At 37.2% G+C, this 27,278-nt stretch overlaps 1 protein-coding gene across 1 annotated transcript; it reads left to right on the top strand.

Moving 5' to 3' along the window:
- The first annotated feature begins 16,976 nt into the window (after positions 1 to 16,976).
- Positions 16,977 to 25,821, top strand: LOC110799648 (granule-bound starch synthase 2, chloroplastic/amyloplastic). Its single transcript, XM_022004933.2, has 8 exons — positions 16,977 to 17,734; positions 19,240 to 19,864; positions 20,543 to 20,607; positions 21,140 to 21,217; positions 21,330 to 21,437; positions 21,972 to 22,016; positions 23,488 to 23,661; positions 24,477 to 25,821. The coding sequence occupies exons 1-8, from the start codon at positions 17,387 to 17,389 to the stop codon at positions 25,431 to 25,433; spliced, it is 2,400 nt and encodes a 799-aa protein (XP_021860625.1). The 5' UTR covers positions 16,977 to 17,386; the 3' UTR covers positions 25,434 to 25,821.
- The last annotated feature ends 1,457 nt before the right edge of the window (positions 25,822 to 27,278 follow it).

Raw genomic sequence — 27,278 nt, forward strand, 5'->3', positions numbered from 1 at the left:
GCTTCTTTTCAGATTCCAGTTTCCGGGATTTGATTGGAAGTTGTGATTTAGACTCGAACTTTCATTAACTTTTCTGATTATAACCCGTATATGAATACAAGGAGGTGGCCTAGACTCAAAATAATGACGTGGCGTAAGCCTATAATACTTGACCAAGCGACTTTCAGACTTAGGCTAATTGGACCATAACTTTCGTTGGTTGACACTTTAGATTTTAACCCTTGGGTGTTCATTTGTCATGCGCCATTTTGCTTAATGTTGACAAGGTAGTTAGTTGGGGGGATCGAATTTTCATTTTTGCAAGACTAGAATCATTAGTGCGGCTTCCCTCTTAGTGTGTATTGCTTTACCCCAATGGTAGCTTTATGGCATGCCGATTTGGGTACTTTCATGGTTCGTCATGTTGCATTCATGGAAAATATTTTAGTCCAAGGAGCGAGTGGCTCGAGAGGACTATGATAGTCGTGACCCAATGTGATCATAAGCCTTGAGGCCATTAATTTTTTTTTTGCCAATGGTATTGACACCTTAGGTTCACTTTGGGGGTTGTGCGACTATGGAGGAATGATTTTCAGAATGTGACTGTTTCCATTTTGCAAATACTTGAATTACATAATATATTCTTTTTATTGGTGAGAGAGAGTATTGAGGCCGTAGATTCTTAGCAAGGGATGACAATTACATATGGGTGCTTATTGATTTAAATGTTAGGAAGGGAGACTCAATATGGTTTAACCTTTTAACTCGCAGAACGACACCAAGCATTAGGACCGATTCTATGTATAGGACAACTAAGACTTAGGATTTAGATTGTACTTTGGCATAGCCTAGTCTAGACTCGGATTTATTTATTTTTTATTCGAACATTATTTTTCCTTGAAAACTTTATTTGAACATCATTTTTGAATACTTTGCCCATGTGACATTCAAGGTCATTTAATCAGCGTGCTTGGTTTAGTGCCGAACATAGTCGTCATAGGAGGCCTAGTGACGACACAATGAGTTATTTATTTTATAAGTCGTTTTTAGAATCGAGTGCCTTTTTTCATACGTCCTCGTAGCAAATTTGTTGCGAATTTTCTTTTTTATTGCTACGTATATTTTATACGCGGGCACCGAGGCTGTTGTGCCTGACCAAAAGGCCAGGCAGCAACTTCAGCGCCCAGCTCTGGGCTTTGACAATGTTTGGCGCCCAGCCAGGGGCGCTGAAAATGCGTTCCTGACTGGTACTCGTATTCTGTTTTTCGTATATACGACTTAATTTTGCGTGTTTGCATAATAACGTCCTTTACGCGTTGTGCAGCGTTGTGGGATCCGTTACTGGTCGTCCTGGGCGTCGCTTATTTTTGTGGCGATCGCCCGGGGCTACGGAACACGTATTTTGGTATAACTCTTCGGCCAATTGGTGTCTATGAATGTTTGGGCAATTTTTAGGGTCGTTGGTTTTCTAGTATTATTTGTCACACACAATCACATAATTCGCTACACATAACTAACATTACAACATGAAGCAAAATAATATGTCACGTAGTTTATGATAGGCTTCTATGGGTAATATTTGCGTCGGCTTGGTACCGCTTCTATCGTTGATCCAACACATGCCCCGGTCGAGGTAGTGCATTCACGAGCGAATTTCGTCCCAAGAGGCCAATCACGATGTAAGCCAAGGGGGCATGCACCAATGAGAGGGACCTAATGGGCGAGCGATTGGGTTTGGGACAGGTGTACTACTAGCGAAAGTGCCGAGTGGACAACATTCGAAGCGTTTGCACCCCCCGGGTGGCGTTGGGTATCCTTATTCCCAACTCCCGAGATGAAACATGCCAAGGGAGCCAAGATTCGTTATGCGGTTATGTCCGTTCACATTAATATGCTGATTTTCAGGTCGTCCCAACTTGATAGGGAAATAAACGCGGGGTAGGATCGTTTCACCCTTCGGCTATTTTGATTACCTACGAGCACGAGTATTTCATTAACGTCCCCAGCGGAGTCGCCACTGTGAGGGGGTCGAAAAAGCACGAGGCTAATGCGTGACCTCGTCCCTCGTGGGCGTGACGTTGTCAGATCAAGTGTAATTGGATTTCCTGTGAGTTTACACCCAATCGACTAGTAATATAGGAGTCGACATTCAGTTTTTAACGACAATGAGAAAAACTGACAAAACCCGGTTATCGTGACATAAAGGGAGCGCAATTACGTTTGACCACGACGACCATAGGTTCCCTTGTGATCCCTGGTGTGGGGATCGCTCAACGTACACCCGCAGGGCAGAGATTGAGAGTTCAGGGGACTGTAACTACCGAGAGGAGTGCTCATCGATAACTCCAGAGGCAGATTATCCTTACTAGCTCAGCATAAATAATCGAAGGGACATGCGTTGAAACTATTAAACTATTCTGAATTCATTTTAGCAATATGCAACACATAATACTAAATCGATCGTGATTATCATATTTAGATTGATTTAAGGTACCTAGCATGATAATTCAATTGTCCAAGGTATTATCTTATTAGGCGTGATAGATCAATCAAATTAATAGTTTGACAATTTTATAAAAGGGTGATGAAAGCGATTAAATCATATGAGGGACACATTACAACGCACCCTTGAGAGGTGCGTTGTGGTTCTCAGAAAACTAACCACTTGGCTTTGATATTTCTCCTTTTATTTAACGAATCTCGGGTTTCTAAGCAATGTTCCAGTATTTAGGCTTAATTCATCAAGCTACAAGGGGCAGCACGTGTTCTGTTCGACTTTTGGGTCGATTGCGACAGAACGCTTGATCAATTTCGCAGCGTGAGGCTTAGGCTTAAGGCTAGAGTCAATACTCAGGTTATGGAATTGTGTGTGTCCCTTTCACGTCGGTTTTGAGGCTGTATTTATAGGAAAAGGGTGTGTGGAAAGATAGATTTTAAGATACGAATCTAAAAAGAATTCGGAGATAAAACGGCCCCAGGCATTTTCAGCGCCCAAGGCTGGGCGCCAAAGATTTCGGCGCCCAGGGCTGGGCGTTGAAAATGAGATCTGGGCCGAGTTCTTGTCAGATTTGGACTCTTAGAACACGGAGCTTCTTGGGAGATTTATCTGAGTCTTTTAGTGCGTATTAACTTATGACGGAATACGTCTGGGCCCGTTACGAACTCTAGGTTCGTTAGGAATTTAGTTCATACGTGACTCTTATTTTCGAATTATACCAGGAATGCAAATTCTATCTCCATTAGGATTTATGTTGGAGTGCAACACCTATTTCTGACAGGTTTCTATCTTTTATGACTTTGCCACTTTTAACAACTACCTTTTACGGCAGTTACTATTCTTAGCAGGTTTCTATAAATAGTAGCTTTGGCTGAAATGAAAGGGTAATTGAGATTCGTTTATTTCATAGGAGATGCGTTGCCAAGTGGAGATTTATGTTCTCATAATCGAACCTTCCCTTTCGGGAATGGGGACAAAAGTAGGTGTCTACAGTAAGTGCTTGATTTGGAAGGCAATTTTTAAACTCAATATTGCTTTGGACCTAGTTGTTTCTATATTGGTTCGATTATTTAGTGAACTTAATCTAATCGAGTCATACAAACAACCTATTCGTGCATAATATAAATACATTTAAGCATAATATATATGAAGTGCATAAATAATAGGTGAACTAGTATGGCCCAAAACATCTTGTCTTGAAGCATCCAATCTTCTTCACCATTTTGTTAGCTTGGCATCGTCTTGAATCTTCATTCAATTGCTAACTTAAAGTTCTAAAGTTAGAAATTCTTGAAAATAGTAAAATTACATCAAAATTTCCATGGTACGCAGACCATATTTAAAAATTTACATTCAAAGATAGAAAGGTTCGCAGACCGTATTGAACTATCCTAAAATGGCCATACTAGTCACTTGGAGTACCTGCATTACATAAAATATATATTCACCCATTCGTATGCTAAAACGAATGGCCCATGTTAATTAAGCAAGTATTTACGCGAATTAATTAAAATTCACGTTCATATAAACGCGTCCTAAAAGATTAATCAATTTCCAAATTGTTAATCCTTAGACTTTATTCTAATTAAAATTGAATTTAATTAAAATAATGCGACCTACAAAAATAATTAAAATAATTATTTCATTTTTAATTTCATTTAGTAGCTCCCACTCAAACCAATAATTATTCCGGATAATTAATTATTTAAATATTAAATTAAAACTCGCGGCCTGGCCCAAGTAAATAAAATAATTATTAATTATCCCGTTAGCCCAAATTAATGCAAACATAAGAGTCATGCCCAACGAAATAAACAAAAAAAATTGTTCATGTGCATGCGCTTGTGGCCTACGAGGCAAACGAGCAAGGCCCATGCACCTCGCAGCCGCGCACACGTACCCGCAGCGTTTTGTTGCCCCTGTGTGCTTCGTCGTTGCTCGTTGCTGCGCTGCGCAACGCAAGGCGAGGTGCCTTGCTTTCTCACAGCCATCGCAAGCCAAGGCCCTGCCTTGCTCGCCTGTTCCTCGCCCAGCGCGCGCGGCACGCAGCATGCTCGCTACTGCCCGCGTCGCTGCGGCTCTACACGGATGTGGCAGCCCGTGTGGCTCGACGAGCCACACGTCCACTCCACCCTTGTGTTTGTGCCTTTGGTTCGTACTACGAACCAACTCAATTAAAAAAATAATTTAATTTCAGGAACGTTTGCATTTAAGTTATTTTTCATTTTTTTAAAAAAATGTTACGATTTTTATTTTAGAAAAATAACGATTCTTGCGATTTAATTAATTTAACAACAATCCAATTTTGTTAACATTATTAAATCAAGGCTAACATTATTCAAATATTAAGAACGAACGATTTCAAATAAAAATTTGAACTTTTCAATAATCAAATCTAAAATTCTAAATCGTTCTAAACATTTAAATTTCAGATTTTAATCAAATTGGTTTAAGTGTCGATTAAAATTAACGAAATCATTCAAAATTTTAATCCAATAATTTTTAAAATTTTCACCGGCCATGAAATTATATTCCCTTTCCCAATTAACCAAATTATTAGATCCAAATCAATTAGCGATCTAAAATTTATGAATTTGGGGAAAGAAAAATTAGGGTTTATACTTATCAAAAACGGCTGAAATATTTACCATAATTAAATAATATACCCAACAACATCATGTCAAAATTTCAATCAATTCCGAGTAGTTTAGGTCGACCAATTAATTGAAAACCTTCTGAATTTATTAATTTTAATTAAAAAATTAACAAAAACGCCAAAAAAAGACAACTTCGAGGCCTGTTTTTGCAATTCCGTTCTCATGAGTTGATCTTAGAAAATAGTTTTCAATCAGATTAGGGTCAGAAAAGTCGAAAAACCTAATCTTTTTTATTTCAGGACCTATTACGCAATTAATCCAATAATTCATAAAAAATTCCGAAAAATCAACAAAATTCCCAAAATTCGACAACAGCAAAAACAATAAAATTCATGTTAAAACATGCTTTGAATACATAAGGCTCTGAAACCCCTATAGGGGAATACAGTTAAACATACATAACATGTGCGGAACAATCCCCAAAGCTAGGAAACATGTATAAAGCACAGATTAAGCAAACTTACATTCGAAGCGTGTTTTCCCAAGTAATCTGTCAATGAACACGAACAAAGAACTCCACTTGTCGTTCCTCTACTTGGTTCACCGACACGTTCAGATCCGCCTTGATTATTGTAGCTTAGACAAAGTACAAGGTTTTTGCTTTTTGGGAAGAACAGTTTGCACAGAGGAGAAAACTGAAGAACGTAATATTCAGAATAAGGTTTAGGGTTGGAAAACTGATATGTACTTTTTGTGGGTAAAAGATATAATTAACCTAATTATATTAATGATGTAACCGGCCAAGACCAAGGGGCCTTGACCGGCCACACCACAGAACCACACGGACACCCACGCGCGCAGCCCTCACTGCAGGCCGAAGCCCACAGCGCGCAGCCGAGCAGCATGGGCCATGGGCCTCGCTGGCTCGCTGCTGTGCTGCTACGCGTTAGCGCGCGCACTGCCACGCCCTTCGGGCTGGCTTGCTCGCTGGCTCGTTGGGCCTTGCGCGTTTGCGCGCTCGGCTCGACGGGCCGGCAGCTCCGATGCTCTTCGTATTCGCGACTAATACCTTACGGCTATTATTTATCATATCGTATGCGACGAATCACCGTCTTACGATATGATTATTCGTTTGGCCCAACTTACGAATATTCGCGATACGATTTACGATTCCGATGCAAGGTCGTATCGTATAATACGTTTTCCAAAACTAATTCCCGAAAAGCTATTAAATGTATTTCCAATTCATTTAATCCGGTGATCTGTTACATGTCATTGGTGTGACCTTGTAGGTTCAGTCAAGAGTAAGTTGTGAGCTTAATATTCATTAGAACTCACTGATCGGAAGCATTTCTCCAGCTAGCTGTTCCGATCACTTGATCTCACTGAATTAATTGTTCGCAATTAATCTGAACCTTGGTATTAGACTTAATACACCTTGGGTGAAGGACATATTTCCTTCAGCTTAATATCATCATTTTCATTAAATACTCTGCACTAAACCTCAGTGATACAACGACTAAAATTTAGAATGAAAAAAAGCAGTAAAAATACAAGTGAAATATGAACTACAAGCAGGAAAGCATCCTACATAAAAGAGTTTTGCAAAGTTCACCAAAAGTGGCAATGAAGGACAGTCAAAGCAATATGCAGACAGTGACAAAAGACTGGGGAAAGATCACAGTAGTTAATAGAGCGCGCAAAAACACAATATCATTATCACTTAAACAAATGGGGAAGAAGGAGGAGAGGTACTATTTGCACCTCTCTTCCTCCTTTTCTGAACTTTCATTGGCTTTAAAGGCGTTCCAAGATCAAAATACTCCAAGTGATTCTCAACATTATCCATATTTTCATCAATAACATTAAGGGGAATGTCAAACCTTTCCAAAGTGTGTTTCTTAGGAGGGGGAATTACATCCTCAATATCATTTACCATATCGGCTAAGCAGATGTTGATTAATTGGGGGGGGGGGGGGGGGGGGTTAACAGTCATTGTCTCACCAGTACAGACCTTGAATTCATTAAGATAGCCAAACAGGTTAGCAACTGGAACCGGATCACCAACTACCACCACTGCCTTCTGAATAGTAGGCTTGGTGGACACAGGTGGGGACAAAAGGATGGAACCTAGCCTTGTTTCCTTTAACCAAGATACGGGACTTAGCTCTCCTCTTAGGAATGGCAGTGCACTAGTCAGCAATAGAAGTAGATTCAAGTTCAGTGGGTGCGGACAAAGATGTAGAATCCATCTTTGCCACCACCAGCTCAAGACATGGAGGGGTTTTTTTGGGGCAAGCATTAATGGTATTTTTTGGATTACCACACAAAGGACAGACCTCCCATACACCTTCGTATGAGAGAAAAAAATTTATTGGGTATGGGTTCCAAAATTAATAGAGATAGAGAGCGGGACATGCTTAGAAATATCAAGATTCAAGCAAACACAAGCAAATTGATCTTTTTCAACATTTTCAAAGAGTAAAACAATCAAGCCTAATAGCGTGACCGTATGAAGTATATATGTGATAAATACCAAGTATATATCTTTTCTATTCCATGTCTAACATGTTACATTTTTTTAAAGGAAGTGGTATTTTTTTTGGCTTTTTTAGCTTTTAACCAAACTTAATAGATGTAAGAGTGATGCATGTTATATAGTTTTATCATGTACTGTGCGGGTATTCAGAGCTGTTGATAGTGTGCGTCAATTAATTATTTGATCATCATATCCTATTTCTTACTAATTAACCTTGTGATGACTCAACAATGTTAACATTACACTTGTAAATATAAAGAGTAGTCACTCACATATTATGGATCTTTTACAAACAAGGGACCGTGGAACAAAGAACCAAATTATAAATGCTAAGCAAGTTCCTACTAAACACTGGTTATCGACTCTCATTTTAAACTTATTTCTCATTTGCTCATCCCAAACTCGTTATTACCCCAATCCACCCACTAAAATTGATCTAAAACTTGAAAACTTCCTCAATCGACATATATAAACAAGCTAATACTATTTCACTTTCAAAATGATATTTATAGTTACTATTTTCACAAATATTAAGATGAAAGAAAAAAATGCATAAAAATGTGGATGCATATAATAAACTCTGGATAAAAGTAAGATAAATGTGCAAAAAAATGGATGTGTAAGAAAAACATTGAATAAAATAAGAAAATTTGAGTGAAAAGTTGTAAATGTTGTGAGATAAGAGAGCTAAAATAGTACTCCCTTTGTTCCTAAATTTTGGTCCCGTTTCCTTTTTAGCGTTCTTAAATGTCTTTCCCATTGTGAATCTTTACTATATTTGGCAATGTTTTTTTACCAAAATACCCTAATATCCCTTTCTAATTACCAAAAACACAGATTCTACCCATATTCTACCATAAATTTCTCCACCTTCCTTATTTTATTCATTCAGCCTTCCCCCATTCACCCACCATCCCACTCCTTTACAGTCGTCCTTATCACTCCCTCTCTCTCTCTTCATTTCTCTCCTTCCTCCTCTCACATTTTTCTCTCTCTCCTCCAAAATCTCTCTGATTTCTCAAGACCAAAAAATTTCTCTCTCCTCCAAAATCTCTCTGTTCCTCAATCTGATGGTTTTCGACAAATCGCAAGCACAACATTCTCAACCATGAAATCGGCGATAAGTCGCAACCATTAAATTGACTTTAAATGGTGAAATTCTAGATTTCCGCCCCCACCACCACCAAACCTCCGCCGCCGCCGCCGCAAAAAAGCTCTAGATCAAGAAATTTAAACTCCTTCATATCTGTATTATGGCTTTAGGTGGTGATATTCGACCATGAAAACTCTAGATCTAAAGTTTTCATGGTCGAATTTGACCTCTAAATCCTCAAAATCATGGATATTGAGATCAAGTGGGTATTTAGCGAAATCGTAATATTGAGATCAAGTGGTTATTAATTTATTTCTGGGTTATTGCTTTAAATTTTCTGGGTTGATGTTTCGAATTTTCTGGGTTCATGTTTCTGGAAAATATGTGTTGATTAATCTCTGAATTTTGTTGATTTTTTGTTGATTAATCTCTGAATTTCATTGAATATTTGTCGATTTTCTCAAATTTTCTGTGAATTTTGTTGATTTTTCTTAAATTTTTGTCGAATTTTCTCTTGAATTTGTGTTGATTAAGAAGAAATTTTTGTCGAATTTTCTTGAAATTTTGTTGATTAATTCACACGAAAAATCATAAGCAAAAATGAGTAATTTTTTTGATTTGGATGGAATTTTTTTATTTAGCAAATTTTTAATCAAATGAAATTATTTGGGGATTTTATGGTTCGAATGCGTAATACCCTTTGTTAGAGGTGAATCCATATGAATTGGAGCATTGGGTGCTCATTGGTGTATTTCACGTGATGAGGATCCCACCTCCTATTTAATCTGATTTTTTTGTTATTAATAATAAAATATCTCCACTTTTCCTTATTTCTTTATTATTTTCTCTCTCCTTACTTTATTCCTAAAAAAGAATCTCTTACACCCAATCATTACTCTTACACTCAATCGTTACTCTTATCCCCAAACAAACCAATATTACAGTTTTCTTAATTCCCACCCCGATTCCAATTGGGAACAACATAAAGGAACTGCGGGAGTATATTTTCATGTACAAAAATATTATAAAGCACAATGTAAAGAACATTACGAAACGTACTAAAACGAAAAATGTAAACATCATTTTGAAATGAAGGTAGTATGTATCTATATTAACCATATTAATCAAAAAAAACATATCTAAGCAAGTGCATGTCCATATGCTTCTTTTAAGTAAAATGTACAATTTTTTTTTTAGGATGTTAAATGTACATTAGTATATGTCTACATGCATTAAAAAGTTAGAACATTCTTCATACGATATTAGAACTATGTCTACATGTATACTCCCTCCGTCTGTTAATACTCGTTCCAGTTTTCTTATAAAGTCGTCCCTTAATACTCGTTCCGTTTCTAAATTTCCATAATTTTACAAATACTAGTTGTTGGCTCGTGCGCTAGCGCACATATATGTTCCCCCAAGATATAAAAACCTCTTATATAAATAAGTTTACGTAAAAGATCGGTGCTAATAACTTTACGGAAAATGTAAACATAGTGTCAATGACGCTGAAAAACTTACTTCGGGACATTGATTCTAGGTGCACAATCTCCCGAGGTCTAAAAATTCGTTTCATAAAAATACGTAAAAGAATATTTACAAATTTCATGATAAATGGAAGGGATACGGTAAATGCATAAAACACAATAAACGTTAGAAACAATATGCTAATTCAGATTTGCACATAATATGTAAGGCGAAACCATTTAGAACTACATAATGAATTATATATTCGTAAACATTAAAAAAACACTCATTCTAGATTACTTTCTAGAGATATATTAGAATTAACATTTCCGTTTTAATCCAGAACCTCAATTTATTACAAAATTCATTGTACATTAAACCGATCTTACAATCAATTGACTTGAACAATTGAAACTACAGACGATACATATCACAAATATAAGAGGACAAAATAATTCCTTTCCAGCAACAAAAATAGAAAAGTAATGAACAACTCTAATACAAAAGAATACAAAAGAATTTATAACATAATCAATAGCAATAAGTTAAATTTGAAGCATACCCTTTCCCCCTTTCGATCACCAAAAAGATATAAAGCACAAATTGTTTGCCCAACTGCCAACTATAGCACTCCTCAACACATTTTCCTCCAAAAGTTGTTAAAGCAGTCTTAAAGAATGTGTTATCTCTCATTTATATATATTCATATATTCTTAGCTTTATCTACAGCCAAACCCTCTACTCACTTTTACTACTACACTCTCTCTAGTAGCCCAATGCTACCTAATGGACAACTAAGCATTGCACATACATAACACATGTCCTAATTTCGGATAGTACCATTGTTGACAGGATAGGATACATCTAGTTGGTTTCGCAAGTCTGCACAAGCTTCACAACCTTCTCCAACAACAATGTCCTGTATAATGGACCATAAGCCTTCACCAATATCCTTATAAGTTGCGAATAGGCCTACGTCACGTACAACAAAAACTAAAATCAAGAGTATTCCGTAAAAAACAAATTTAGAGTGCGCAATCAAGGAATAGAGGCATAACCACCCATATAACAGAAAACACGAAGTAAACCTGATTACTTAGTCAGTGTGTCATTAGGTTGGAGGACCCATGAGGAAGTATTAAGGTTATTGCGTTCCTTATATCATGTAACAAATAAACCTGAAGGACAAACAAGGTGTTAAAATACAAAGACCCAAAAGGTCAAATAATTCATGGCCACAAGATGAGATGCAATAAAAATCTCAAACTCAATTCATTGGCAGCATAAAAAAAGATAAATATCTAAAGCACCAATGTCACTAACATCACCCATCCAGGTTCAATTTTACTAAAAACTGCATGCGTGTAGTCTAAGAATAGCATTCAACATCCAACACACAATGGTAATATCATAACATCACACTCAAATAACATGTTTTAGCAATGATCAATTCTTTATAAAAGAAACATGCAATCCTATCGTGATTTCCAAAATTATACTCGACACTTCGACGGTTCTATATAATTTATAATTGGAAATAAATTCACATAAATTTTAAATTGTGTGTTAAAACAAGCATATAAACCCAAAACTTAAATGCAGCAGAATCATGAGCATCGTACCTCATTTTATTAAGCAATTGCTTTACTTTCTTACGGAAAGTGCCTAGATCAAACACAAACACACATGCATCGCCACCAATTAGCCAAATCCAATCCAAATAGTAGGCAAAAAACAACAGTGAAATTTCGTTCATGGATCTGTTAAAAACAAGCTTAAAAGGGAAATTGAGTGCTTACCAAGGTGTATAATGGAGTCGTACTCCCATGGAAGTTATAACTTCTATACTTCTAACAAACCTTGATTCAACAGATCTCTTTAGACTGGTTTCATTACCCCGCTTTTCACAATGTTAAACTATTCTACAAAGATTTTCTTGCGACAATTTCCATGAGTCCCTAGTTTCTATAATAATAGCATATGACCTTTTTTAAATCATTCACCCTTGATGACCATTCTCAGCCTTGCTTTCCTGTGAAATCCAGAAGGATTAATTTCACATATTATCATAATTCACTCAATGTTCACAGCAACATCCACCATATCCTGATAAGTAGTAAATGATGTGACATACTATCTCAAACACATGAGATTAACACCCCACTCAAATCAAACCGTATTCATTAATTATGTACCTAAAATGCAAACGATTTAAGTAGAAAACTTGATAAATACAAAATCATCTACATTTGGCCTCTTCAACAGTAGTGCATAGGATTTCCTCAAGCCTTTCCTCACATAACTGCTTTTAATATCCTAATTTTTAATCACTTTCCGTTCAGGAGTAGCACCGCCATTACATAAAATATTTGATTTTGGTCCAAAATGAAGTGTCGAAATGTCCATACGGGTGCTTAAGATAAAAGGAAAAGTCCGAGTAATAGAGCCACCAACAAATGGCTACAATATAATCTCTCATGCCCTCAACAACTCTAACAGTAGCTATTTAGCATCTGGGTTTAGCACAAAAAACATCAAAAATCACTATTTACCCACAACACTTTCGTTACAGGCAAAACAAAGGACTCATGGATATTGCATAAGAATGAAACCTCTGCACACAAAAGAAAACAGTACAGGACATATACTACATATAAATATCTACTAAAGAAGATAATTTCAAGATGAAGAGGATAATAAAAACTTACCTCTGAATCTCAACCATCGACCGAAGTCTCTTACCAGATGCTGCTATATAGTACCTGAGATTATTAAGCAACATTTTTTTGTCATGATTTACATAAGAGGAATCGCATAATAACAACACAAGTTGGGCTAAGGGTGCAAAACTAAATTGGTTTCAAGAGAAAAAAAATACAAAGTAACAATTGAAGTTTACGGGGGATTGCGACGCGAATTGGACAACCTAGAACAAATTTTCTGAACAAATTTTCTCTCTTTGGCTCCTCGGCACCGTTTCTCCTTCCCTTCCTATCTTTTGGTCAAAAGTTATTGGACATTTCATTCATTCTAGTGATGGATAATTTCCTGATATGAAAATACATATAAACTTCTTGATGTGTTCTCTCTTCTCTTCGTTCTTTTCTTACACTTCGTTCTTTTCTTACACTCCAAAAGCTAGCAGGGATAGCTGAGAACAAGGTCCTCTTCTCTCCGTCCTTGTTCTCAGCTATCCCTGCTAGCTTTTGGACCATTTATTTCTATTACCTTATGTTAGCAATGTTGTTTCTATTATTCTTTATTATACTCAGACAAGTGTTCCATTGTTCGTAACCATGCTCTTTCTGGGACTAATAGGTCCAAATGCCACTATAAAAATTAATGCGTTATTCGGTTCTGAATGTTAAAGTTTCTATAGCTCCCCCTTAAAGGCTTAAATATTTTATTTCGATCCAATTAATGCCATGTTTGAGAAAATTTGCTGATTATTTCTAAAATACCAAAGAGCTACAACTCAGGCTACTTTTGAACAACCTAGAACAATTAATAAAAATAAAAAAATAAAAGAGCTAGCAAAAGCATAATTAAACCCCCAAAATTCCAGAGCAACATAAAATGATTAATCAATACATTCAAAAAGATAAAACACTAATTCAAGTTATTATAACCAATCAAATATGCTCACAAGTTTCTATTAAAACAAATGCAGGAGACACTCTTAAAACTAACCATAATTAATCAAATATGTTCACAAGAATTGAAGGAAGAGTAAATAACATGCTAAGGGCGTTGGAAATAAAATAGCTGATGGTTGAACAAATCAGAATTAGGGGGTTTGAATTATACCCTTACGGAAGATAAAAGAGTAGAAGGAATTTCAGTAACAACAACAACGGTTGCACCGGCAAGGCCGCAGAGGTGGCTCCGACGAGGGAGATGGAAACAAAGAAGAGCCAGGGGAGGGGACCAGTTGAAGGAAATAATGTCCTTGGTCCAAGTTTGCATTTAATGCATTTCATGCTAACTCTAATAAATGCGATTCGGTATTAATTAAACAAGTTGATTATTCAGTAAGATCAAGTGATCTGAATTCCTAGCTAGAGGTCACTTCAGTCCTAGTGGAATTAATAATATTAGTACCACATCTTACTCTTGACTGAACCTGTAGGTTCACACAAATAGTACGTGAACAGATCAAGTATTTAGGTGAATATTATATTCATTTAATACTCAAATTATGGATATTCATAAATGATAAATGTTGGTTTCAGTGGGAGCTAAACAAATCATCAAAAGGCAAAGATAGAATATTTGTCGGAAATGAAGATATTTCCGGAAACGGAAATATGATTCATAACGGAAATATAAATATTATCGAAGCTGAAGATATTACCGGAAACGGAAATATGGTTCGTATAGGAAAACATTAATGTAAATAAAAATATTCCCGGAATCGAAAGTATCGCCGGAAACAGAAATATTACTGGAATAGGAGATATTGTCAGAATCAGAAATATTTTCGGAATCGAAAATATTACCGGAAACAGAAATATTGTTCGAGTGGGAAATAAATTCCAGAATCGGAAAACAAATCGGAAGCACGACGAGCGACAGGCAAGCAAGCAAGGTCGACCCATCGCTCGACGAGCCAGCCCATAAAGCGCAGCGCCAACGCCGAGCATAAGGCCCAGCGCTAGCACGCAAGGCACAAGCCCAACACGTAGAGCCAACGCCAGACCCAGCGTCCAGCTGCCAGCGCAAGGGCTGTGCGGTTTGGCTTGGGTGCCAAGGCTACTTGCGCGACAAGTAGCTTGGTCCACAAGTTGGCCGGTTTTTCTAAATCCTAGTGTTTAGGATTATCCTAAACTTCCTAATCCTAGGGTTTTGGGATTATCCTAAATTCTCCTAATCCTAGTAGGATTCGACTACCTAATTTCCTATAAATATATGACCCTTGGTCATCAATTTAATACATATCAATTCAGTTGAATTTGCCTATCACAAGAGTGAAATCCCAATTTCATAAACACCTTAGATTAGATCCTAGTTGGTTGAACCTGAGGCGGATTCGAACGTGCTCTGGATTTTCTACGGAGGGATGACGTTTGGCGTTCTAACTTGTTCTTTTTCGGTTCGGGAGCATCTTGGCAAGGCACGCATCACAAAGTATGTAATCTAAATTATGCTAACTGATTATGTGCAATTAATTTGAATTCTGGTAATTTATTGTCTTTCCACATGCAATTAGATGGTTTATTACCTAACATCACTAACTCCAACAACATCAACAATGATTTCAAGATCAACCCACGACAAGGTGGAGCGGAAAGCCGGGGAAGGCGACGATGGTAACACGACACACTGACAATAGAGAGGGGGAAACACACCAAATCAGAGGAGAGGAAAAAAAATCAATTGAATTGGGTTTGAGATTTCTCAATTGAATTGATTCAATAAATTGATAAAAGGATTAGAAAGATTACCAAAGGATGTAGGTGACTAATCAACCCTAGTTTTGTAAAAATCTCCACAAATTTACCGCCAGTGTGCAGAGAAATGAGGAGAGAGAAAAGAGTTGAGAAGAGTTCATCAAAGGGATGATAAGAGGTAAAAGAAGGGGAAATACGAAAGAAAACATGAAGGGCCAAGACAGACATTACACTGCCTGTAAGCTAGAGGACAAAAAAATAGGCATGACAATGGGGGCAAAATCATAATTTCACTATTATATGAATAGTAAATGTAAGTTCTCTCTTTTATAAGTGTTAGGATTATAATTTCTCTCAATGAACCAAGGATCCATCTATATTACTATTTCCTAAAAAACATTAAAAAAATATTACATTTTCCACCCCCACCCACTACCCCTTTAAAAAAGTTTGACACATTTCTGACTAACTATATTAAAAAATACCACATTATTAACTACCGCCTAATAAATTATTAAGTCAATTAAATTACCTAAAATTCGGTACCAATAAAATCGGGCGAGTATTAAGGGACGAATCGAGGGAGTCCATTAAAATGTTAGAAATATGTTTCGTACGATATTCGAACATATGAGGATATGACATCAAGTATTTTTTTTTTTTTTTGGTTTTATACATCAAGTTTGAACATCAGATTTGTAACCTTAGTTATATCAAAAGATATATGTCAATATGTCATCCTATCAATACATAAAGTTTTATTTTGAAAAAAATCATGAATTTCGTTGATAGGGAAAATTGGTTTAATATCCCTTTATCAAACTAAAATAAAATAATGGTTAGTATCCCGATATTGTTGAGCATCGGGCAAGCTTATACTAGAGTTGGCTAAATCTGACACGACACGACACGACACGAACCCCTCACGAAATAAGCGGTCGTCGTCAAGGTTTACCACTTGTTTAATTAAACGGGTCAATATGACATGACACATTTAATTAAATGGGTCGGGTTAGTATTAAGATTCTCAACACATAATTGACACGACTTAAACCGCTTATGAAAAAATAACCAATAATTTAATGTATTTGGTGATAGACCACTATAATGGAGCCATCCTTATCTAACAAACATGTCACGAAAAAGGGTTAGTGTCAAGAGTTTCCGACACGAACCGAACACGAAAAAGCGCGCTACACAAATAGGCAAATACCATAAACGCGACCACTTGCCACCTCTATCCCAAATAGGCAAATACCAGTTTTTCTTGAGAAAAAGTGATAGATGTAAATAAACATATTGGGCTACACAACCAACAGTCATGGGCTGGGCTGAATCAAGATTCAACAAGTGAGACCGTGACGGTGTGTAAGACAATAAGAGAGAGACTGAGAGAGTGATCAATCTTGTACACTTCCCTAAAACCTCAATACTCATTTCTTTTTCAGTTCTTCCTCGATCACACACTATTTTTATTTTTTGTTTCCAATTTTTTCCTCCAAAACAAGAAAAAATCAATGCAACTTTTATGTAACCTGCAAAATTTGACCTTATAAATCCCCAGGTTTTCCATGATTTCCAAATGCTGTGGGTCCTCTTCTCTTAACGAACGTGTTGGTTAACTCACTCCTTCCTTTCTTGATTTCCGCAATTCACAATTCCCAATTTTATACATTTTCTCTCTCCTCCCTTTCATCAGATTCCACTCCAACCGCAATTTCAGTATCTGGGTTCAGTCCAATCTCCATTGTTTCAAGCTGGGTCGCACTGATTAAACCTCCAAACTCTCAACTTCTTCGTCCACGCATTTCGTCAAACACTTAGATGGCGTCTCTAAATTCGTTTCTTTTTACCATTGATTCAAGGGGTTTGCTCCATAATTCAAATGGGTCGCATTCTCTGGCGTATCAACGACGAAAGCCTTTGGATTGCGGTGGTTTCCTCAAATTTTTGGGTCATAGTGGTGATTTTGCTCATGGGAGATCATCTTTGTGCTGCGTGAAATCAGTGGGTGGGTGTAGAAGAGGCTATTCATGGAGAGTTGGTTGTTCGAAGGAGGGTACGAATGATTCCAGTGATAGTGAAGATAGCAAAGAGACTGATGATGCTGTTCAAGCTACAATTGAGAAGAGCAATAAGGTTTTAGCTATGCAGAAAGAGCTGCTTCAGCAGGTACAAGTTGTTCTTGCTTTGTGCGGGTTTTAAGACTCACTTTGTTTTCCATGACATTTTAACTTGAATGGAGTTATATGAATTAAGCCATTTTACTTTTATTTTTAAACATTAATGAATAATTTATAAAGCAAGAAAGACTATTGAACTACTCATCTAGCAGATGGGCTGTCATTTTAGTCTTGTGAGTATATGTATCTTGATGGTGATGAGTTTTTATTCATGAATTCGTTGTATAATTACAAAAACAGGCTTTATTTCTCCTTCCTTTGCGAGGTTAGGGGAAGGTATGGAAAGATTGGGAAGCATAAAGGTTAAATTTTACAGGTTCACAGTAAAAGAACATAACTTAATTTTGATTAAGTGCAGTGGTTACAGATTTACAATTATTGTACACTCATATGCTACTCATAAAAAATGAAGGCCTCGTAGCATACTGCGTGAGCCGTGAGGTCTTGAGAAGCACATCATTGTTTGTGAGTGTTTATGATGATTCCCATCATTGTTTCCGAGGTAGGGTGAAGTTGGTTTAGGTTCTGATTTGATATTATTTTCCTAGCGTGGAGGTGAAATCATTACCACGATTCTACGAAACCCAATTCAAACTATGAGTGACATGTAGTACTTTGACAAAGTCATCATCTCATATTCTCATTATCCTCATTATGTTTCTTCCATTGAGACATTTTCTTTGAAACTCTAAATAGATAGTCTTTTCTTGGATTGTGAACCTAAATATGACATAAGTAATAATATGCTGTACCTGAGCTGTAATGGTTGTGCTGTATCTCTTGTGTGAGAGAACTTTCCGGCCATTTATTTACTTTTGCTCTGTTGCTCAACAATTTGGATGTTTTGGTCATTACTACTGTAGTGTAGACCACTTAGTCACTTACAGAATAGGAACATGATTTGCAGATGGACTAGGTAAATACAGTAAATAGATGCTCTTGAACTGGAAAGATTAATGTTTTAGATTAAAATCTTGTGTTTTCTGGAAGATGAAGTATATGTAGAGGGTAATAGCACATGGACTTTTCATTATGTGGACTTGTCTAAACTTATTTACTGCAGCTATATTTCTAAATATCGCCAATTTCCAATTATCGGTTGTGATCTTAACCCCTTAATTTCAGTACCAAGGTCAAATATGCTACATGGGGGCTTTAACTGAAACGAAGAGCTCATGTGTGAAGGCTCAAAATTTTGTGAAAGTTATCATTGTATGTAATCTATTTGGAACAAATTTTGGGTGACTGGGGTTTTCCATTATGTGATGCTGTTCTAAAGTGGACACAAATGGCTAAAGCTGGAACTCAACAATATGTGGTTGTTTGTGTGTATCTGTGCTGTGATTGAATATTACACAAACACTGGAAGAACTAAAGATTTTAGCCTCATTGATCAGTTAGTACTTTGTGGATTGGCATGTTTATCTTGTTTTACATTGGTATGTCTGCTTGGTTAACATATAAGATGAGTATATCATTCTTTTTCATGTGTAGATTGCTCAAAGAAAGAAGCTAGTTTCGTCTATCAAAAGCAGTATAATCAACCATGAGAATGAACCCTTTATGAGGGAAAATGATAATTCTCCTCCAAAGGTTGACTTTAGCACAAATCAGACACGTGTCAATAATGAGCATACCAGTGGGACTGTATCTTCAAGAAACATTGATTCGTTTTCCAGCAAGGTTAGCAAAGGCCAAGTACCAATTCCTGTAAACTCACGTGAAGGGAGAAGCGGCCAGGGGAAATTGTCATTGGGAACTCTAAATTTGGGTTCCTCTATGCAAAAAGAAGACTTGACTAGGGCACCTGAAAAACCTCCCTCTAAGTCTGATGGAAGGTCGAGTAATGAAAAAAGGGAAACAATTGAAAGTTTGTCTCGTGAAAGAACTTCCTACGGTTTAAACACACCAAAGAAAACCGAAGAAAACTCTATGCAGCCTACATTTTTATCAACAACTTACATACCTTCGAGTATTAAGGACGAACAGGAACAGTTGGAAGTTGGTGAGCAGGTGAACCATCCTGTTAGGGAAGATGCAAAGCCACCACCTCTCGCTGGAGCAAATGTGATGAATGTGGTCTTGGTCGCTGCAGAATGCGCTCCTTGGCGTAAAACAGGTTTTTATTTCCCTTGAGAACTTGAGTTACGAGCACTTTCACATTATTGCTTATTTGGTGCAGGCCGCAGGATCATAAATTTTGCAATTGGATTTGATGTAATTTACATGAAATGCACCATGTGAATGCCCATTAATATGTGTAGGCGTGTAGCCACTACCAAGTATACCATTTTTTCATTTATCTATATTACCAATTATGTCGTGGTAGTGAATCTTTTTTGAAGGAAGACATATACTTGGTTGTGAAGATTCTTTTCTATAGAGGTTTCACTGGGACACTCCGTGTTAAATTACACAAAATCTTCTCCATTTTCTTAGGATGGCCTTCTACAAAATGGGCCAAGGATATTTTAAGATGGTAGCAGATTCTGCAGCTGTGTTGTATCTTCTATGACAGTTAGCATGAGGTTTTAAGAGGAAGATGGAATATTTTCCATCGCTCACCCATCTCGGGAAAAAAACATTTATACACTCGCACATTAAAAAACAAATGAAGTAATATCAATGAATTCCCATTATGGAATATTTCTGTTTTCAAGCAAATATATCCTTCGTCTAACTGCCATATTGAAGTGTTGGCAATCAGTGTCACAATTGTTCTTATCTTCATCTGTGTCGCACGTACATGCGTGAGTGTATTTTGGCTGCATAAGATATTTTCAATGTGTTCTCGTAGGTGGGCTTGGAGATGTTGCAGGATCCTTGCCAAAAGCTTTAGCTAGGCGTGGGCATCGAGTAATGGTGAGACAATCCTTCTCTGTTTCTGAAAAAAATTTGGATATTGCATACGAAATTTATTCTGTCTTTTCAGTGACAAAGCTTAGAAGTATGTTCAGACGATCAGTCATCAAAGAAGAATTTTTGTCTGGCCATAAGTCCTTGTAGTACCGAGTCTTTTCAATTTGCAAAAAAACGAATTTTTTTTTCTGCGCCTTTGAGCTACGGGCTCAGTCGGTTAGAGAGCGGGGCTGGGGGCAATTTTGACCAGTAATATCTTTTAAGTATCTTTAAGTACAAAGTATTTAAAGTAAATCTTTAAATAAATACTTTGAGAGTTTGAGACAAAAGTATGGTCAAAGAGGGTTATGTGAATAGTGACAAGGTCAAAGTGGAACATCGAAAGAAAACGGAGGAAGTAAGTAGTAAAAAAGGCAGCCGTACACCTAGGGGAGTGAAACTTTTGTAGAAAACTAATAATATCATCAATACTGCAATCTTTAATCTATGTTTATCAACAATTTTTACATCTCTTTTATTTTACTTTCTCTGTCAGGTTGTGACTCCTCGATATGGTGACTATGCTGATATCCAAGATTCGGGAGTAAGAAAAAGATATCGGGTGGAGGGCCAGGTAAAGAATAGGAGGGAGATATATGGATAAGCTTTAGTTTGCTCTTAAGAAATTATGTCAATCAGTTCTATGTTGTTTCAGCAGAATCAGGTGTTGTACCTTTTTTTTGCAGGATATAGAAGTAGGTTACTTCCATACATTTGTTGATGGTGTAGACTTTGTATTCATCGAAGCCCCGATGTTCCGTCATCTGAATGATATATACGGTGGAAGTAGGCTGGTAATAAAATTTTGGCTGTTTCAGATAATAATAAAAGTTTGCTTTCAACTGTTTGACGTGCATTTTGATGGTTTCCAAGAGATAGATGTTACTTCACTCTCGACATTAATCCCCTCCAGTTGAGCTTTACATCGGGTCTTCCCCGCGCATATTGATTTGCACTTGTTCTCATGCAAAATATTTTAAGACAAAGACATGGCCACTATAAAAGAAGACTTACTTTGGCTAACAATTTGGACCTACAATATTGAGTCAGTTCCAACAAAGTGACATAAAATTGTTGCATTTAGTCAAACCTTAACCTCATGCTGCTTTTTATTTCAGTACATTATGTTTCAAGTGATGGATAATTCTTTGCAGAACATTCACTTATGAAACTTGATATGGCCTAATTAATTTGAGTAATCAGACCTTTGTTTTCCCATTACTTGAGTGCCAGCATAATTATATCTGATATTTTGTCATAAATTTATAGCCTTTTCCTACTCTGGTTTATGATGTTCCTGATTTTGTTTCATATTACTATTTTTGTAGGACATTCTGAAACGTATGATTCTATTTTGCAAGGCTGCAGTTGAGGTAAAATTCAATAGTCTCGTTATGCACTTGACGCTTTCTGTTGTTCTACTCACTTTTTTTTTCTCTTACATCCATCCACTTTCTAATTCAGCTCTCTTACTTTATCCACCTTAATCTTACAACCACTCACGTTTTCAAACTTCCCTAGAACAAGAGTCTACAGTATGTGAATCAAACATTTAGGATCTGAGGCTGTACCAATTATTTTCCAGATTCTAGAACTAATTAAACTAAGCCACATAATCTTTTTCCAGACTCTAGAAATTCTTTTCACACAGATGGAATATTTCTTTTGTAATGGTTTAATAAGAAAGATAGTGCTGCAATACTTTTGTTTTAATGGTAATTGGATGCCAAAATAGAATAAAGGACAAATGAGTAGAACTTTATGAAACACCTTGAAACGGAAAATGAGTAGAACGTTTAGGAACAGAGAAAATACTTGGATAGTCTCCTATACCGACATTATTTATTTGTGTAGTTTGATAGACTGTAAGTGTGAATCTTAGGACAAATGAGTCTACAGTATGTGAATCAAACATTTAGGATATGAGGCTGTACCAATCATTTTCCAGATTCTAGAATTAATTAAACTAAGCCACATAATCTTTTTCCAGACTCTAGAAATTCTTTTCACACAGATGGAATACTTCCTTTCTAATGGTTTAATAAGAAAGATAGTGCTGCAATACTTTTGTTTTAATGGTAATTGAATGCCAAATTAGAATAAAGGACAAATGAGTAGAACTTTATGAAACACCTTGAAATGGAAAATGAGTAGAACATTTAGGAACAAAGATAATATTTGGATAGGCTCCTATACCGACATTATTTATTTGTGTGTAGTTTGATAGATTGTAAGGCTGAATCTTTGTGCTATTGATTTTAAGATTGGTGTCCTTTTGACTTGTTGGACAAACAACTAATCTCTTAGAGTACTTTTTCATGTTTGCTTTTGTTGAAGTACTGTGCTTGTATCGGCGTTTAGAAAATCCAAATGTTCAAAGGAATTGGGGGAGGCGATGGAGGAGAAGCGGAGGGGGGGGGGGGCATGGATGGAACAGTCCCACTCGTATCTGGTGTCTGTATTAAAAGTTGCTCTTGTTAGGCACAGGCCACATCCGTATGAGCCATCTCCGAAATGTTAGGATTTGCAGGAAAACTTGTATAGATTGTGCTCTTTACTTCTTTAGGTATTCGCGGTCCCAAATCAAGGTGTGATGATTGTCGATTAATGAACAGAGTATCAATCATTGTCAATCCTAGACCAATTTGAGGTCGAAACTCACTGTCTGTGCGTAAATGTATAGTGAAGTGTACTACATAAGGAAACTACAACAAGTGAGGATTCTACTGCCAGTGGATCTGGAAATGTTGTATCTTATATGTACATCGCCTCTCATGGAACTGATTTACCCGCCGAAATTACCTTTAATTAAAACGCTGATGAGCAGTGTCTTGATCTTTCCAGGTTCCTTGGTATGTCCCTTGTGGAGGTGCGTGCTACGGCGATGGTAATCTGGTCTTTATTGCAAATGATTGGCATACTGCATTGCTGCCAGTTTATTTGAAAGCCTACTATCGTGACAATGGACTGATGATGTACACACGATCAGTCCTTGTCATCCACAACATAGCACATCAGGTATGCTGTAGTTGCTGGGCTTGATTTTCAATTATTTAACGAAGTGTTTGAATGGTCATTAATTTGTGGCCATATCTGTTAATGTATTCACTGTTGAGGGTTGACAGCATCCTTCAGATTTCACTTGTTCTACAGATTGGCACAATTTCTCACCTTAACTTGTCATTATGAATATATGGTGCAGCTCTTTTACAGAAAATGTTTTAATCCTTTTCACAGTTTGGGATGTTTTTTCTAGTGTTTGTAGCTTTAGAGCTTCTTTTTCTCAAACCTTTCTTTTTGGTGTAGGCTTTGTCTATGGGTAGGTATTGATTTCATGTCAGTTGACAAGTACTACGTATATGAGATTATGAGATATGGGCAAAGTTTATCTGTACCTATAATTAGTTTGATGAAATAAGTAAAGCAGGTGTGTGTTTCTAGAAATGCCATTTGGACCCATAGATGTGCTGCCATGACCCATGGACCAAAACAAATGGCATAGTTGTCTGACGCTGACCAAGAAAGAGAGATGATCCGTATACTCACATAGAAGCGTCTTTATTGTACCTTAATTTGTTATGTTTATCTGAACCGAATGCAACATATTCATGTTTTATTTCACCATCATTTGAAAGTCTTCCCTATTGTGAATGGCCCTTTCTTTTTGGCACGATTGTGCTTCAACCTAACCTTAGACATGCAGGTGATTTAGTGCATCATGATGACCAAGGTCTTTCTAAAATCAGCTAAATATATTTCCATGCTACACCAGTTAGGATCTGGTTTTGGTATTTAAAGACTTCTGACAAAATTAACCATTTGATCACTGTCAGGGACGTGGTCCTGTAGATGACTTCTCTTATGTGGATCTTCCTCCACACTACATTGACTACTTCAAGATGTATGATCCAGTTGGCGGAGAGCATTTCAATATCTTTGCTGCTGGTCTCAAGGCAGCTGATCGCATTGTCACTGTTAGTCATGGGTATGCATGGGAGCTGAAAACTCAGGAAGGTGGTTGGGGTTTAAACGGGATCATCAACGAGAATGATTGGAAATTGAGAGGTATAGTTAATGGCATCGATGTGACAGAATGGAACCCAAAATTGGATCGCCATCTACACTCTGACGGGTACACTAACTATTCCCTTGAAAATCTTAAACCTGGCAAATCCCAGTGCAAGGAAGCTTTACAGAAGGAGCTGGGTTTACCTGTTCGAGATGATGTTCCATTGATTGGTTTTATTGGAAGGCTAGATGATCAGAAAGGCGTTGATATCATAGCAGAATCAATTCCTTGGTTAATGGGCCTAGACGTGCAGCTAGTTATGTTGGGAACCGGGAGGCAAGACTTGGAACAGATGCTCCGGCATTTCGAGGGCCAATACCCGGATAAAGTTAGGGGATGGGTTGGATTTTCTGTGAGGACGGCCCACAGGATCACCGCTGGAGTGGATATTTTACTCATGCCTTCTAGATTCGAGCCTTGTGGGCTTAACCAGCTGTATGCGATGAACTATGGTACTATTCCTGTTGTTCATGCAGTTGGTGGGCTGAAGGATACTGTCCAACCTTTTGACCCGTATAACAACTCAGGCCTTGGCTGGACATTTGATCGGGCCGAGGCACATCGCCTGGTTCATGCTTTAGGTAACTGTTTATTGACATACCGTCAGTATAAAGATAGTTGGGAAGGTCTCCAAAGACGAGGGATGTCACAAGATCTTAGTTGGGACCATGCTGCCGAGATTTATGAGGAAGTCCTTGTTGCGGCCAAGTACCATTGGTGAAATGTTGGGTTGCTACTGTTTCAGTCCAGGTGCTCTGCCATCACTCTTTTGGAGTCAAAGGCGGTTGTTTCTGTACATGAAGGGACTTGAATATGGATACTTAAGTAAATATTTTTCTGGTTAATATTCAAGTTCCTTGTACATCTCTCGCCCTCTGGCTGCAATCTTTTATTCTGAGTTAACTCAGATTGTGAGACACTGCAAAATTGTAGATGGGAGTGGCAAATAGCGATATTTGATCAGTAGCCTTTTGTAGAACTAACATCCAGTTGAATAAAGTCTAGTGCTTGTCCTTGTCGGTTATTTACACTGATCTGTATATATATAAATTGTAATAATCCTGTGACTCCTGTCATGCATGAAGGTTAAGATAAATTTTTTTACAAAAGGTCTTGCGCGCACAAAGGTGCACAATAAATTTATTGTACACCAACATAACTTTTACCCCTTTTCTTGTAACTTTAATCTAGTTTTGATTAACTTTTATATTAGTAAAAAAAAGTTGATAGAAATGATTAAATGATTAATTTTATACATTATAAGTGATTTTGAAGAAATAAGTTTTACTAAAATGAAAAAATTAATCACTTAAAAATAGACAACTTTTATATATATAAGCTTAACTTTTAAGCATTTTGAGTTAACTTTTACTTCGGTGTACAATATTTATTGTACACCCATTGTAAATAAGAATTTGTGAATTTTTTAATAAAAAACTTTAACCCCCTACCATTGCAGCAAGGGGATGGAAGAGTGACAGAAAGTGATGTGGACAAAACGGTGTGTCCATCATTGACCAATTACAGAGCCACGTGCCCCTTATATATATATTTTTTTAAGCTTTATAGAACAAACTAAGGAAAAGTACTAAAATTTAAAAGTAAAGTAGAAGTTGAAGTTGCTAGATCATGAGCCCTCTGAACTTGATGACGATCTACCTTGTTGACAACACCAGCTAAAAGTTTTCCCAATTTTCTTGATTTCCGCTATCGTCCATCTGACTTGTACATATGACAAATTATCCAGATTCACAACGTGCCCCTCTTTGACGAATGTGTTCATGCTGCATCTATGTGGTGACTTGGATTAAGTGCCACGAAGGGGCCACTCCCCAATTGACATGTATCACACAAGGAAACACTTCTTTACATGACACCTGTTGATAATTTTTATTTTTATTTTTTTTGACATTCAGGAAGAATACAGGAAAGGAAAAACAAAAAGAAACAAAACTAAAACCAAACTAATCAGGCTCTCTAGCAAAAGTAGCTCGAGAAAAACCCTCTTGAACTTTTTCCTTGCACGACCATGCACCTCCTGCACATGTTCTCGATTAACCTTATAGATAACGCACCTGCAGAAAAACCTACCCCACTATCGTATCCATTGTCGAGACCAGGATAGAGGAGTCAGTTAAAATTAAGACCAGGCGATCGAGCAAGATATAGCCCATTGCATTCCATTTAGACATGCGGTAGCTTTAGCCTGGCCGCAGAATGCCACATGCCCCAGGCATAAGATCTAGTGTGAACTATTGTATACTATGTCACTGATGCTAAAGACCACCCTGTTCCAATACGGTCATTGTCTTTATTCCAGGCTGCATCAACCTGCAAATGAAAAGGGGTATGACCATCCGCCTAACGTCCTATTTTAACCTTCCAAACACTCGACAGCTGAATAGGGGTTAATTCTGTAAGATCGGAATGCAAGCCCTGTCGTTGTCTAAACTTGAGAAGGGTTCCCAGCTGCTGCAGACCATCCTGAATATGGGTGATCACAAATACTTCCTATATGATTTCGGAACACTATATTATTCCCAATAATCCAAAGAGCCCATAAAGT

Source organism: Spinacia oleracea, chromosome 1 (genome assembly GCF_020520425.1).
Source record: "Spinacia oleracea cultivar Varoflay chromosome 1, BTI_SOV_V1, whole genome shotgun sequence".
Classification (NCBI taxonomy): domain Eukaryota; kingdom Viridiplantae; phylum Streptophyta; class Magnoliopsida; order Caryophyllales; family Amaranthaceae; genus Spinacia; species Spinacia oleracea.